The sequence below is a fragment of the Tiliqua scincoides genome, chromosome 1 (assembly GCF_035046505.1).
Source record: "Tiliqua scincoides isolate rTilSci1 chromosome 1, rTilSci1.hap2, whole genome shotgun sequence".
In the NCBI taxonomy this organism is placed as follows: domain Eukaryota; kingdom Metazoa; phylum Chordata; class Lepidosauria; order Squamata; family Scincidae; genus Tiliqua; species Tiliqua scincoides.
The window spans coordinates 312,228,246-312,244,173 of NC_089821.1; the positions used below are offsets into that span (position 1 = coordinate 312,228,246).

Here is a 15,928-nt window from a genome sequence, read left to right on the forward strand (position 1 = left end):
AAAAGAAAATATTGCTTTACTCAGCATGTGGTTGGTCTGTGGAACTCCTTACCGCAGGATGTGGTGACAGCATCTGGCCTGGATGCCTTTAAAAGGGGATTGGACAAGTTTCTGGAGGAAAAATCCATTACGAGTTACAAGCCATGATGTGCATGTGCAACCTCCTGATTTTAGAAATGGGCTATGTCAGATGCAAGAGAGGGCATCAGGATGCAGGTCTCTTGTTATCAGGTGTGCTCCCTGGGGCACTTGGTGGACCGCTATGAGATACAGGAAGCTGGACTAAATGGGCCTATGGCCTGATCCAGTGGGGCTGTTCTTATGTTCACAAGTAGGGCACGAAGGCCACAGCCCTCCCATCTTGTCTGTCCCCAGCACCTAATTGTCAGGGATATACTGCTCCTGAACAGGGAGCTTTCCTGAGCTGTCCCAGTCTTTTAAAGAGCCAATTTCTTGCTATGGGGTAATTAATTATACATTGCATGAAGAAATATTCCATTTTTAGAACTTCCCAAAGAAACTTTTGGTCATGTAGCATATTAGAATCATGCCAACAAAGCATTTTTGTTAATGGCAAAAGAACACCCTTGTATCTGGCCATCTGTAGCTGCCCTCTGCTAGCCAGACCCTGCTGGTCCATGCCACCTATTGCAGTCTCGTCAGACTGGCAGCTATTCCCCAAGGTCTCAGGCACAGAAGGGCAGGGCCTAAGAGAGGGTGGTAAAGGGGGTAATTTGTACCCGGGCCCAGGGTCAAAAGGGGGGCCAAGGAGCCAAAGGAGGGGCCCCAGAAATTTCCTGGGAGCTGACATTTGCCTGTCTACTCCGACTTGTTGCCGGTACGGGATGCTGGGGACACTACCATGATCGGGGATGCTGGGGACACTACTGAGGCCACATGGGTGGGTAGACCTGGGCTCCAAAGACTTTTCCAGCTGCCTCTACCCTCCCCTCACCCTGCTTTGCCCCTCCCTGCCCCTATTCTGCTCGCCTGTCACTACCCTCCCCTGCTCTGCTTTGCAAAGGGGCCCAAAAGAAACTTTGTACCCCCTGATAAAATTCCTCTCAGAGGCCCTGCAGAAGGGCTATTTCCTAGCCTGCTGCCTTAGCTTGTTTTGACTGGAGATGGGACCTGGGCATTCTGAGTGGAAAGCAACTCTTCACAGCTGGGCTCTGGCCACACTACAGCCCCTACCCAGTGCTCCGGTGGACACCATGCTCACATGCATCGGATGGTTTTCAGATGGAACATATGAACATAAGAACATAAGAACAGCCCCACTGGATCAGGCCATAGGCCCATCTAGTCCAGCTTCCTGTATCTCACAGCAGCCCACCAAATGCCCCAGGGAGCACACCAGATTACAAGAGACCTCATCCTGGTGCCCTCCCTTGCATCTGGCATTCTGACATAGCCCATTTCTAAAATCAGGAGGTTGCACATACACATCACGGCTTGTACCCCGTAATGGATTTTTCCTCCAGAAACTTGTCCAATCCCCTTTTAATGGCGTCTAGGCTAGACGCCAGCACCACATCCAGTGGCAAGGAGTTCCACAGACCGACCACACGCTGAGTAAAGAAATATTTTCTTTTGTCTGTCCTCACTCTCCCAACACTCAATTTTAGTGGATGTCCCCTGGTTCTGGTGTTATGTGAGAGTGTAAAGAGCATCTCCCTATCCACTTTATACTTCCCCTGCATAATTTTGTATGTCTCAATCATGCCCCCCCAGGCGTCTCTTTTCTAGGCTGAAGAGGCCCAAACGCTGTAGCCTTTCCTCATAAGGAAGGTGCCCCAGCCCCGTAATCATCTTAGTCGCTCTCTTTTGCACCTTTTCCATTTCCACTATGTCTTTTTTGAGATGCGGTGACCAGAAGTGGACACAATACTCCAGGTGTGGCCTTACCCTCGATTTGTACAACAGCATTATAATACTAGCCGTTTTGTTCTCAATACCCTTCCTAATGATCCCAAGCATAGAATTGGCCTTCTTCACTGCCGCCGCACATTGGGTCAACACTTTCATCGACCTGTCCACCACCACCCCAAGATCTCTCTCCTGATCTGTCACAGACAGCACAGAACCCATCAGCCTATATCTAAAGTTTGAGGCTGTTGTGCACCTGCTGGTCACAAAGCTAAACACACTTCCTCGGGAGTCAGTAAGCAGGGCTTCCTTCTGAGTCAACAAGCACGGGACTGTGCTGCTCATCTAGAAATGGGTCAGAGGATGGGAGGGGGCTTAGCACTTCTCTGAAATGCAAAGTAACAACTCACTGCACAGATACGCAAGAAGAAAGTATCAAAGAGATGAAGAAGAACAATATAGATTTATTGATCTGCCCGCTCAAAGTTAAAGGAAGTAATGGGAGAAAAAAAATCACATACTTTGTAAGAACTCAACTCGTAGGTGAATGAATTTGCCGCTCCAGGTCATTAATTCCAAATTGTAAATCAGCAGACAAACTACAGAGAAGCTACTCAGGAGATCTCCTTGGAGAACTGAACCGCAGTGAATGCGGGACAAGGGCTAGAAGAGGACAAAAACGGGAAGGTTTCTACTTATTGTGCTTTACTTTCTTTTCTACTGGTACCCAGTGGAGTAGCTAGAGGGGGTGCAAGGCACTAAGTCTTGCAGGGAGCATCACCGCAGCATGCAAGGTGTATATATGCAAGATGTATGTTGGCATCCTTCAGTCTCGAAAGACCATGGTATCGCGCTCTGAATAGTGGTTCTGGAACAAAATGTTCTCTCCAGTGCGCGACGCCTGGGTAAAGTAGATATGGAGGATAGACTGTTACCAATGCAGCAAATCCACCCTCTCCACGTCGCTGAAATGGTCCAATGGAAAGGCAGAAGCCAATACGGTTGGTTCCAGCGGCGTCGCAGGAGTTGCCAGAACGTGACTGTGTTCAGCCATGAACTGCCTCAGGGACTCCGGCTCTGGATTTTGCCTCGAGGTTGACTCCTGAAGCCTTTTCCATAACTGGATGTAGCCACAAGGCAGTGGAGGTTTGGGATCAGAGTTTTCCTTCTCTCAGATGAGCTGCCTTCCTAGGCTGACGAGTCCCATCTACCCGGTGGCTCTTTAGTCGCCTCTTACGACAAGTACAGCCAAACTGAGGGCCTATTCTTATCCCCAGCCCCCAGGGGATGTATATAAATATCTATACAAATATATAAAGGAACTGCACAAACCTTTCGCTCTTGAGGTCCCTGCAAATCAAACTGGAAGTCCTGCACTTCAGTATTTGAAGAAACTGTTCAAGGACTAAGGTAAGGAGGTGGGTGATAGACTTTCCACTCAAATTTAGCAAGCAGAATGTGTATCTGTGTGTTGTATCCTCAGCAGGCTGGAGGAAGGCAGTGGCAATGACAGTCTCAGGGTGAAGGGCACCCCAAATCTGCCACCCTCTCTCTCTCCCCTGCCCCACAACATGCCACAGATGCAACACACATCACCTTGCCTAATGGATGGGCAACCCCTGGCTCACACCTGGGCATTAGTCCTGACAGCCCACTTGATACGGAAATGGTAAGTTTGAGAGTCCATTAATTTCCAAGTGTGTGGGGAGCCGGTCGCTACAAAAGACCCTAGCTGACCAGCTTGTTTAACTTGTTATTACTGCATATACTTCTTTTAAAAAAAAAAAAGTTCTCAAAAGGATTTACATGGATTGAAAGAATGAATGAATGAATGAATGAATGAATGAACCCCTGCAACTGGGTAAGAGGCTCTTTTTAAGTGGGTGCTCTTTCATTTAGCTGGGGGAGAGTAACTGGCCCTCCTTACCCCAGCACTGTCTTTTCTAGTGGCTGTCTGCTGGTGTTTTGCATCTTATAGATTGTGAGCCCTTTTGGGACAGGGAGCCAGTGGCTATTTGATTTTTATCTGTAAACCGCTTTGTGAACTTTCAGCTGAAAAGCAGTATATACGTAAATACTGTTAATAATGAATGAATGAATGAATGAATGAATGAATGAATGAATGAATGAATGGTTCCCAGTTTCCAATGAACTCACAACCTAAAAAAAGTTGTAGGATGCCATCCAAATCAGGATGAAAGCTATGATGCTACCCAGCCAGGGGAGGGTTAATTTCTTTCTCTCTAGTTCTATGAGGCACTAGCTTGCTAGGTTAGAGAATTATGCCAAGTCAGCAAAATTTTTAGTTAGGAAAGGTTTTTATTTCTTTTGAACTTTGCCTTCAGTCTCAAGTATAGACTGATTACGAGTGTCTTTCATTTGATCCTTTTTCATTTTTGTCTCCTAATTCCTGTACACCTTTTCCTTTGTTTTTGGATTAAACAAATCTGCTTATTTCTTTAACATAAAGAGCAATTTGTTTTCCCTTCTTGCCCCACAGCACTGCCGAAGAAAGGTTTGTGGGAGAGAGAGAATGCACCTGACACCATCGACAAGGGCAGTGTTGCGCTACTTGCAGTAACAGAAAACACCCAGTTGGATGTTATTAAGACCCACATCCTATCCAACTTTCCAGCACTTTCATAGCTGTGTCAGTCAGGCATGAGCTGAATCCTGCAGTTGGGTGGCAGTCATGGAGGCCTCCTCAAGTTAAGGGAATGCTTGTTACCTTCCTTCAGAACTGCATTGCCTTTACCTTGCTGCTGGACAATTGGTTAGGACTGCACCCCAAGTTTCACAAAGCAATCTATTAACAGAATTTTGTTTAAGCAATTATCATGCGGGGGGGCAGCCCCCCAGAAAATATAGGGTAGATCACCCAGTTTGAATTCAGTGCACACCATGGAAATTTCAGTCATTTGTCAAAATATTTTTTCCTCAGCCAATTTGTGTAATTACACTTATTATATCTAATGACTTAATTAGTGTAAACATAGCACATGTAATCTCATAGTTGGGCTCTGCAATTATAACATATAATGATGATGAAAATTGTTGGGGGTGGGAGATCATGCGATGTGAGGATCATGTGGTGAGGTCTCAGTCTTGCGAGTGCAGAAGACATTACACAGTCACTCAGCATAAGATCCTGGACGGGCCATCCATGGGACCATAAATAAGGAAAGAGGGAAACTTCGGTTCAAATTGCGTGCAAACCAGAAGAAGTCATGACAAATGAACAGAAGATTAACCATCAGTGATGTAGCCTGGGGCAGCACAATAAGTACTGCAGGCGCTACAATGCACCAGTGGCACAGCTAGAAGGGGTCAAAGCACTAACTTTTGCAGGCACATGAAAGTGCCATGAATGTAGCCCTTCTCCCTCCCCTCTCCTTCGGAGCCATTCTGGGCAGTGGGAGCAAAACAGAGGTGCATGCAGGATGGAGCGCATGGGCAGTCAAGGCGAATGGCTCCAAAGGAGAGGTAGTGCAGTTCAGGTACCTGCAAAACTGCAAAACAAATTGTTTTGTACCCCCTGTAGCTTTGCTACTGTAAATTGTCCCAAATATTGGCACTGGTTGTGCATGGTGATGTCACGGTCATGTCGTGAGAATGGATGATGGCCAGATCCCAAAGGATCTCCTCTATGGAGAACTTGTGCAAGGAAAGCGCCCTACAGGTAGACCACAGCTGCGATACAAGGACATCTGCAAGAGGGATCTGAAGGCCTTAGGAGTGGACCTCAACAGGTGGGAAACCCTGGCCTCTGAGCGGCCCGCTTGGAGGCAGGCTGTGCAGCATGGCCTTTCCCAGTTTGAAGAGACACTTGGCAAACAGTCTGAGGCTAAGAGGCAAAGAAGGAAGGCCCATAGCCAGGGAGACAGGCCAGGGACATACTGCACTTGCTCCCGGTGTGGAAGGGATTGTCACTCCCGGATTGGCCTTTTCAGCCACACTAGACGCTGTTCCAGAACCACCTTTCAGAGCGCGATACCATAGTCTTTCGAGACTGAAGGTTGCCAACAACAGTGTGCATGGTGGTGCTTTCAGAAACAGTATAGAAATCCTGAGTTTTTTTATTACTGCTGCTGCCAATAAACCTGGGAATTCTAGAGTTAGCTTCTGAGCCCAATATTGCCTTCTTGGAGTAGCTCTCAAGGTGATCTCAGGCAAGAGGACCTTACCCAGCACCTTCTGCTTGAGATCTGTGACCTGGAGATGCTGGGAGGCTAGACCAGATCTTCTGAATGAATGCAAAGCACGTGCTCTAACCACTGAGCTCTATGCCCCCCACATGAGGATATGCGGTAGATATATCTACAACTCTTAAACTTTTAATTACATTTTGTCCTTTTAATAAGCATCTTTCCAATCTCCTAGTCACCCAAAGAGAGATACACTAATTCAGGCTGACCTCTGATAAATATAGAAAGGTTAGCGATAAGCCTTCAGTTATCATTTTGGCAACTTGATTTGTTCATTAAATTCAAAGCAGAAAATGAATCCCAGGCAGGAGCCTAAAAAAGCAAGCGCTCTCCAAAATGGAATCTAATTTAATGTGACATATCATATAACCCAGTAAGAACTTATCTAATAAAGGAGATGATAATAAACATTTCCGTATCACAGCATTATTAGACCAGGAATCCCAACTCACAAGAAGCCCTTCTTTTTTAATTAAAGCCTCAAAGAGCCCCCGCTGGGATGCTTGTGCCCACTCCTCCAGGTAAAAACCCTGCAGTTTGCTCACACCTGAGAGGGGGGAACGGAGGCTCAAACCACACCATTCCTTTTGATGTGGTCATCTCACCGCCAAGCCATTTGACTACATCAATTTCTCATGAAAGGCCATTAGCGCATCGTCTGCGCTAACGGTCCATTGCCCCCGTCTCGCCCCATGCACAAGGCTGAGGCTTCCCTCCAGTTAGAGCAGGGGTGTCAAACTCATTTCATGCAAAGGGCTGAAGAGCATTCATGATGCCTGCTGAGGGCCAGAGGTGATGTCATTACACAGGAAGTGATGTCATTAAACAGGTCAAAACCAGAAATAAGCACTATTGTCATGTAAGAACTCATTAGCTGCTAATGGCAGGAGAGAAAATACACAAACCTTGATCATATTTCAAGATATGAGAGAGCCCAATTATCATGGTGGCCACCCTTTCAGCAGTGTCACCTCAGCATTGCTCAGCAGCTGAGAGTCTGAGGGCCAGATAAAAAGCTTCTGCGGGCCGCATCCGCCCCCCCCCTGGCCTTATGTTTGACACCCCTGAGTTAGAGGAGTCTCGCTGGGGGTGGGACTGAGCTCATTTAGGCATACATTTTTCGCGCCCGAGCCCAGTCTGACTCAGCAGCTTAGCCTGCCCTTCTGTCCCACAGACAGATTGAGATTAACTGGTTGCTCCTTGAGGGCCAGGAAGGAATTTTTTGCTGTCAGCCTGATTGGCCCTGGCTAGCAGTTGTTTTTTTTTTCACTTAGCCCAGACTGCCTCGGGTGAGGGGTGGGTTTAAAGACGAGGTTTTCCCCTTCATTGGTTGGTTCATTTATTGGTCACTTGGCATGATGCGTGAAGGTGAACAGTTTTGCTATATCTGGTGTCCAATCTGAGGCAGCAAGGTCGGAGAGGGCCATTGACCACTCTTATGATGCCTGACTGGCTTGAGGAGGCTGGTTGGCAATCCCTTGACAGAACTGGCAAAGCTTGGCAAGTCTTGTCCTGTGGGCTGAGCGGTTCAGCTCCCTTGACCCTTCGGGGGCGAGGAGGACGGGCTGACTCAGGGCCCGATGCACGCACTGTTGCAAATATTTGCAAACCCTTACTGCAGGCCCAGCGCCAGAGCTAGCCCAGCAGGAGCCTGTGCTGGGCCACCTCTGGTGCTAGGCCCACGTCCACCGCCCGGCAGTTGCCCGGACCACCAGGTGGTGGAGAGGTGAGTGGGGATGTGGGGGAAGGTGGGGAGGAGGCATTCTGAGGTGGGGGAGGCGGGGGAAGGTGGGCGTAGAGCAGGGAGGAGGTGTGGTGGGGGAGGGAGCAGGGAGGGAGGGGGTGGGACTGGTGGAGCTCCGCTTCTCTGCATCCTGAGCCCCGTGTGGGACTACGTGGTCTGACACCGAATCAGGTCTCTGATTCTACAGCAGTTCCAGAGCTGCCGTAGAATCGAGTAGCCCCATTGCGGGGCTGCTTCCCTTATCCAGGGAACGGGACAAATGTCCCCTTCCCCTGAGGAGCTGGCAGTGGCTGCCTGGTTACATTCAGAATGCCGCAGCAGCCATTTTGGCACCATGGCAGCCCTGCGCGCTAGACCGCTCAGGATTGGGCTCTCAGGGGCTGTACTGGACTTGGCCTCAAGTCGAGTGGTTCGCCCTAAGATACTTGCAGGGGAGGGAGGTATTAGAGTCATTCCCCTTAGTGTCATGCGCACTGGGAATTGGCATTTATAGTCTAATTTGCCCTGCTGCATTTGTTGTAAATTCATCAATAAAGGTGCCTGTCACAATCTGGTGTTTTATTGGTGGGTGTGAAGAATGTGCTGCAGCCTGAAGACAGCCAGTCAGAGAAAATCAGAGATGCTAATAACCCTCCAGCCTGTCCCTAAAGTTGGGAAATACTTCTGGAAATTGTCATCTTCTGGAGGTTGTCATCTTCTGTGCCCTCCCAAGAAACAGAATGCACATGAAGCCGACAAGGCCTCCCATCTAGTCCACTGCGAGCATGGTTCTGAAGCCCAGGGACGAGCCTTCTTGCACAAGAACTGCCCAACCGCAGTCAGCCCCTTGAAGGGCTGACTGACAAAAGGCCAGACAGATGCCCCCTGGAGGCTCACCAGCAGGGCATGATGGGATTCCCACCTTCTGCCAAGAGACACAAGCAGGATGAAACTCAGGGCCTTTGGGGACCTTAGCAAAGAATCTGCCCCTGGAACTTCATGTCTGCCTCTGCTGGAAGTCAGAGCGTCACAGGCTCTTGGTCCAACTTCACTGAGTAGTGCTGACCTGCTAACCTGTCTAAATGCCTGGGCCCCTGGAGATCACCATCAGAGGTCCTGATCCTTCCTGGGCTTGTGCTGCTGCTGTGGACCTTGCCCTGGTTGAACCCCCACGACTCTGCCTGGAACACGACGCCACCTGCATGTCACAGGGATGGTTCTTTGCCCTGTGACTGTTATGTTCCCTATTCCTGCAAGGAGGGACGCACTGGGGATGTATTAGCAGTGGTGTAGCTGGAGGGGGTGCAAAACACTAATTTTTGCAGGGAGCGTCACCATGGCATGCAAGCAGCCCCTCCCCTCCCCTTTGGAGCCATTCTGGCATTCGCCTCCAGTTTGCTCCCCTTGCCCGGAATGGCTCCGAAGGGGAGGGAGAGGGGCTGGTTGCACACAGCGGTGAGGCTCCCTGCAAAACTTAGTGCTTTGCACCCACTCTAGCTACGCCACTGTATTTTAGAACAGGATAAAAGACTTATTTCTTTTATCAATGCGGATTCTTGGGGCTCTTACAACTCACTCTCCCCCATCTTTTTGCTTGCAGTCTGCCTGATGAAGAATTTGGTAGCTTGCTGCTTGAGGCTTTTGGTTTATTCCAAAGTATCATCCTATTTTGAATTGTGGATGTTTCTTCATATGAACTAATCGTGCTTCCTACTATGTTGCGGTGTTGATATTATACTGGAAGAAGTGGGGTGGGTGATACCATCTCCTCCTTCTCTTCAGCCAACAGAATGGCTTGGGCCCTATCCCCGCAGTTGAAATCTAGTTTGTAAGAACCCCAGGGCAGAGACTTGCAGTTTGGGGAAGTATAATAATAATAATAATAATAATAATAACAATAATAAACTTTACATCCAGGTCTACAGAGCTGGATAATAATAATAATAATAATAATAATAATAATAATAATAATAATAATAATAATAATAATAATAAACCAAGATCCAGGTCTACAGAGCTTGCGTCCTGAGTACTGTACTGCAGCGAGTCATAGACTCTTCGCTCACAACAGGAGAGGAAACTGAATGCTTTCCACATGCGCTGCCTCCGATACATCCTCAGCATCACCTGGCAGGACAAAGTTCCAAACAACACAGTCCTGGAACATGCTGGAATCCCTAGCATGTATGCACTACTGAAACAGAGACACCTGCGTTGGCTCAGTCATGTTGTGAGAATGGATGATGGCCGGATCCCAAAGGATCTCCTCTATGGAGAACTCGTGCAAGGAAAGCGCCCTACAGGTAGACCACAGCTGCGATACAAGGACATCTGCAAGAGGGATCTGAAGGCCTTAGGAGTGGACCTCAACAGGTGGGAAACTCTGGCCTCTGAGCAGCCCACTTGGAGGCAGGCTGTGCAGCATGGCCTTTCCCAGTTTGAAGAGACACTTGGCCAACAGTCTGAGGCTAAGAGGCAAAGAAGGAAGGCCCATAGCCAGGGAGACAGACCAGGGACAGACTGCACTTGCTCCCAGTGTGGAAGGGATTGTCACTCCCGAGTCGGCCTTTTCAGCCACACTAGACGCTGTTCCAGAACCACCTTTCAGAGCGCGATACCATAGTCTTTCGAGATTGAAGGTTGCCAACAACATGGGGAATAAACTTTATTTGTATCCCGCCCTTCTCCCTGAAAGGGACCCAGGGCGGCTTACAACATGTAAAAACAATTTTAAAAAGCATGATTTAGCACAGATAAAAACATATTAAAAACACATTAAAAGAGGCCATAAAAACAGTAGTCAGAATAAAGTCAAAATTCCTCGGGATGGTAAAAGGCCCAACAACAGAGCATGAAACACAGCCGAAGCCCTCACCCATGAGGTTTTGCAGGCTCCTGAATGTGCCCATGTAAAGGGCACTTCCCCCTCCCCTTCGCAGCCAGGCATTCACCTCCACTTTGCTCTTGCCGCTGGGAAGGGGAGGGGGAGAGGTCCCTTGCACGATGTGTTCAGGCATTTGCAAAACTTAGTGCTTTGCACCCCCTCTAGCTGCCTGCCTGCCTGCCTGCCTGCCTTAAAGACAGCCCTGGAAGTTTGCCTTTGGCTTAGATTTCAATAGAGCAAAAGTCAAAAAAAAAGTCAAATCTTTCCTCCTTAATGTTTGTCAGCTGTGTGTGGAAAAACTGTGTGTCTGCCATGCAGTTGTAACAACCTGACAAGCGCTGGAGGTGGGGAGGAGGCCTCCCACCCTTCTTCCATTCCACCATCACCGCTTATGCATCAAGCCAGATAATTGAATGGGAAGGAAGAATTTGGAGGCTGCCAGTCGGTAGGGGCTTCGCCCCATTGTGTTCCCAGTGACATTTCCAGGCCTGTCTACTTACCACTCTGGGATTTATTTTCTAGTGAAGCGGTGGGCAAAGCCCGGCCCATGGGCCATTTGTGGCCCTCAGGGGCCCCCATTTCAGCCTGCAGTGAGTCCCAGTCTCCAATGAGCCTCTGGCCTGTTGGAGACAATTGGAGCCCACGCTGGCCCATGACTGCTGGTCATAACCTCCAGGCGTGAGCTGCAGGCCAAGTTAGAGCAAGGTCTTTTATAGTCTCCTGTATTTTCTGCTTTTTCCCAGGCATTATTTTAACCCTCCCTCCCCAACAGCCTCTGAACAACTTATGCCTCTGTATTTTTCTGGTTTGGTCTCTATATTTTCACTGTGCAAGAGGTGTGTGGCAAACAGTTCGTAGTTCTCATGTGGTTCTACATGCATGCATTAGACTTCTCATGTATATTATAAATAAGCTCAGTAAATTTCATTCATCTGTATAACTTCTGTCTCTAATGTATTTATTTATGTAAATTTATTCAAATTTGAAATGTAAATTAATTATTTTTCCTGGCCCCCAACACAGTGTCAGAAAGATGATGTGGCCCTCCTGCCAAGGTGTTTGCCCACCCCTGTTCTAGTGGGTCTGGAGAGGGACAAGGACTCCTTGAAGAACGGCGGATGCTGAAACTGTTGCTGAAAATACTTCAGAAGGTATTCCCCAAAAGCCAAATCTATGGACCGTTCTTTAGCAAGCAGAAAGCAGATCAATGTGGCTCGCTCCATGGTGAGCTAGAAGTCAGTAATGTACTGGTTTTGTTTGGGCCAATGCCAACGTTGAGGTTGGCATATTGGAACTTTGAAGAGTTCAGGTGGACTTCACAATGTGTCCTGCCTGGCATGCTTGCTCCACAGCTCCAGCAATGCATCCCACTCAATCCAGTAGATACAGACTGGTAATTCTGATCATTGGTGCAGCTTTGCCTCTGACCCACAAACTCACCACTATATTGTCTGTTCTCACGTACAGTAAAATTGATGATATACCCCTGCTTGTGGTTTTCCTCCTTTCTGTGTGCCTGCTATATGTGGATGAGTATTATATTTTTGAAAATGTAGAGATCCCAGATCTGCCTCAAGCTCCCCAAGCTCCCCTAATAGCCATTCCAGCTTGTGCACTCCCTTGGGCAAGGGAACACATATTCACTTACCCAGAGGAGACTTCCGTGTCCGCCTCTCCCGCAGGACTCAACACACGGTTTGGTGGCACAGCTGCATTGATGGGGGAGGGGGGTAGATAAGATGGGGCTGTGAGAGTATTTGGACATATAGGATTGAGGGGACATATTTTGATGTCCTCTCCCTATTATAGTTAATTGTCCCTGCAATGAAGTTTGCTGTGTTACACTTTTCACCAATGGCAAAAGCTACAGGGGGGGAAGACCACGAAGTTTTGCAGGGAGCCTCACCACAGCATGCAAGTGGTCCCTCGATTTTGCTCCCCCTGCTGGGAATGGCTCTAAAGGGGATGGGGAGGGACTCCTTGCATGCCATGGGGAGGCTCTGAAAAACTTAGTACTTGTACCCTCTCTAGCTATGCCACTTCCTTTCAACTTTGCCTCCGTCATCATTCCCTGCCAAACCATTGAGCTGCTCCACTGACCTCTCCTCAGGATTCCCATGCATAAATGAGTTTCCCCCATGTGCGCATGTTGCATGTGTTTAAATGCACTCTCTGAAGCATTGCTCAGCCCCCCTATTCAGATCTGCAAACAAGGCCACATCCTGGGAGCTTCCTGGCTCTGAGGCAAACATTGCCCCAAAAGAACAAACCTCTGGCCTTGCTTCCCCTACACCAACTTCACTGATAAACAATCGAGATTTAGGTCTCCTGAACAGTGGAGGAGCAGCCAGAGGGAGAACATGTCTGCTATCCTCTAGAGCAGGGGTCTCCAGACTTTTTGGCCAGAGGGCCGCATCAAATATCTGGCATGGTGTGGAGGGCTGGAAAAGAAATTTAAATATAAAATTTAAATAAATAAATTAGAGATGGAACTTGGATGAGTGAATAAATGAATGAATGGGCTCATTCTGGGCTCATTCATGAATGGGCAGGAGGTCTGGTCTAGAGGGTAGAGCCTCCGTTTGCCTGAAGATAACATCCACAAGGTCGCCAGTTTGAGGCCACTGGCACCGTGCGACCTTGAAGCAGCTGACAAGCTGAGCCAAGTTATTCCATCTGCTCTGAGCGTGGGAGGATGGAGGCCAGAATGTGAAACCAGATCAGAAAGAAACATCTGAATGTTGTGGTTCTTGGAAGATAGAACCTTCATTCAATTGTAAAAATCCCTACGGGGATTTAAATAGCCTGCCTATGTAAAATGCCTTGAATAAAGACCAAGAAAGGCGGTATATAAATACCTGTATTATTATTATTGTATTATTATTCATTCAACCTTTCTGGCCCTCAGCATACCCTCCAGACAAAATCAGAGCACAGTTCTGGTCTTGTTCAGTTGAGTGGGTCAGAGGCTTTCAGGGGACAAGAGGTTGGCCATGGGCCGGAAAGAGGCTTGCTGCGGGCCGCATCTGGCCCCCAGGCCGGGGTCTGGAGACCCCTGCTCTAGAGCTAGAAAAAGAGATGCTGGTTGTTCAGCAGACCCTTGGTCTCCTACTTCATGGCATAAATTCATTGACATGGTGTTGCTCAAGCCTGAACCCAAGGCAGCAGTGAGGAGCGTGTCTCCCTCATAGTAAGCTTCATCACTTTTGGTGACCTGAGTAGATCATGGCTGATCTAAATTCCAGGGGTATGAATATCTTGTCGGGGGGAGCACAGACTGTGACAGCAGAATCTCACTGGTGGATGATAAAGCTTGGGGAGGGAGATCTAGGCCTGAGCATTGCACAAAGGAGAAAATCATCAGAATGCATGCAACGAGTTATTGGCCACCCCTGCGAGCAGCACAATATTGAAGCAGAAGTGGAAATTATACTGGGGAGGAATAAATAAAGGAGATGACTGTACCTTGATTCCTACCTGGGTAAAGAAGGGCTCATAAATCTCAACCCCTTTGTCGGATCCTTGCAGCAGCACCTCCTGCCCTCGTCGCCAGCTATACCGCACCGGTGGGTTGGAATTGGCCACACACCTGAGAAACACAGTCCTTTCGTAGTAAAACTGTTCCTTTGCTTCCCCTATGCTCTGGTGGACGGTCACAATGGGATCATCCAGATCTGAAAAGGCAAGGAAAGAAGGAGATGTCCATCCTCAAGCAACAGAAGCTGGTACGCAATACAGTTCGCCCGCATCTCACGCGAGGCTTAGGTTCTGAAGTCAGCATGTTAGGGGAACAGAGCATGTAGCTAAAACTATGTTAAATCAGAAAAATCAGAGAAACACGTACTGTCTCTTTAATAACTAAAATCACACTACAAGAGACAGAGAGGAGCTGAGAAGATGGGGGACGGCAGCTTCATTCTCCCATTCAGTCTCACTCTGGCGCATGTAGCAAGTGGAATGGTCAGTGGATTTATTTATTTCCCCAAAGCTTTTATCTCCCCAAAGGGCATTCAAAGTGGCTTCCAACATAAAATAAAATTTAAAAAATAACCATACACCTTAAAAATCTACTCAGAACAAGGCAGCATTAAATATATCACATTAAAAGACCAAACAACAAAAATCATAAACTAGCAGCAATCGGTAACAGGGAGAAAGGGGCAGGTCCACTTGCTCTGTTGTTGCACTTCTGCTTGAATGTGCACAAGTAAAGTGTGCGTGAGATGTGGGAGGGTTACACCTCTGTGCTGACTCCCAGTCCCACCAGTCCCAGTCCCAGTGCTGACTCCCAGTCCCACCCACTTTTTACCCCACACATGCTTTTCTTCTGTGTTTCTACTACTTCTTGTGATGGCAGATCTAGGCAGCTGGACATGATGTTTCAAACACAAGTACTCAGCCAGCCAGCCAGCCAGTGGTAGCACCTTTTACAAGAGACTCTTTAATCACTTTAAAAAAAGAACTTTTTTTAAAAAAGAGAGCTTGTGCAAGGCAACATGAGCCAACCCTCATGGCTCTAATCCAAACTTTCAACACCGGCCACATCAAATGCACCTGGAAGTCCCTGTCTCCTGATATTCATGCCTGCCTCACATTATGCAACACCATGTCACTTTTATTACCCGGTGCTGATTCCCATGGGAGCATTTGGTTGGCCAATGCTGGGGGGAGACTGCCAGTCTAGGGAGACTTTGGGGTTGATAGATGCAAGCCAGAGTCTTCAAAACATGCATTCTAATCACTGCAATCTCATGAAAGGGCTCTCCCGAATATATGACTGGAATTTCAAAGACAACACCATCAAGTATTGTTTCTATTAATGGTTGCAGAAGCTATTTATAGTGAGATTCACAAGTGATAGGAGGGTTCTCTTTTGCAATGAATTGTTGAGAAGTTCACACAGTGGAGCGCAATTTACAAGAGCCAGTGGCTGCTGACAGAGGCTTTTGTCAAAGCACAAGGAGGAAGAGAGAGCAATAAAAGACAGGAAATCGAGTAATTCTGAAATCTCCCGAGAGCAGTTGGCTTCATTTTCTCTTATTGTGCTTGCTGGACAAGCTGTCCCATTGGATCATTATGTAAGCAGGCATTTTGCTAATGCAAGACAAAAGTTGCCAACATTTGTTCACAAAATGATGATACACACAGATACAAGCAAATCCAATAAGTTTTATACAATTTTATAGAAACATCCAATAAAAGATAAAGCCAATCAAGTGAGTAAAACATTTCTTTAAAAGAGAGAAG

General features: G+C 47.8%; 1 protein-coding gene across 1 annotated transcript in view; it reads right to left on the bottom strand.

The window, feature by feature from the left end:
* The window catches only part of MDGA2 (MAM domain containing glycosylphosphatidylinositol anchor 2), a 385,901-nt gene that overhangs the window by 182,633 nt on the left and 187,340 nt on the right, over positions 1-15,928 (bottom strand). Inside the window, 1 exon segment of the mRNA XM_066630339.1 lies at positions 14,159-14,355. Coding sequence (XP_066486436.1) covers positions 14,159-14,355 — 197 coding nt within the window.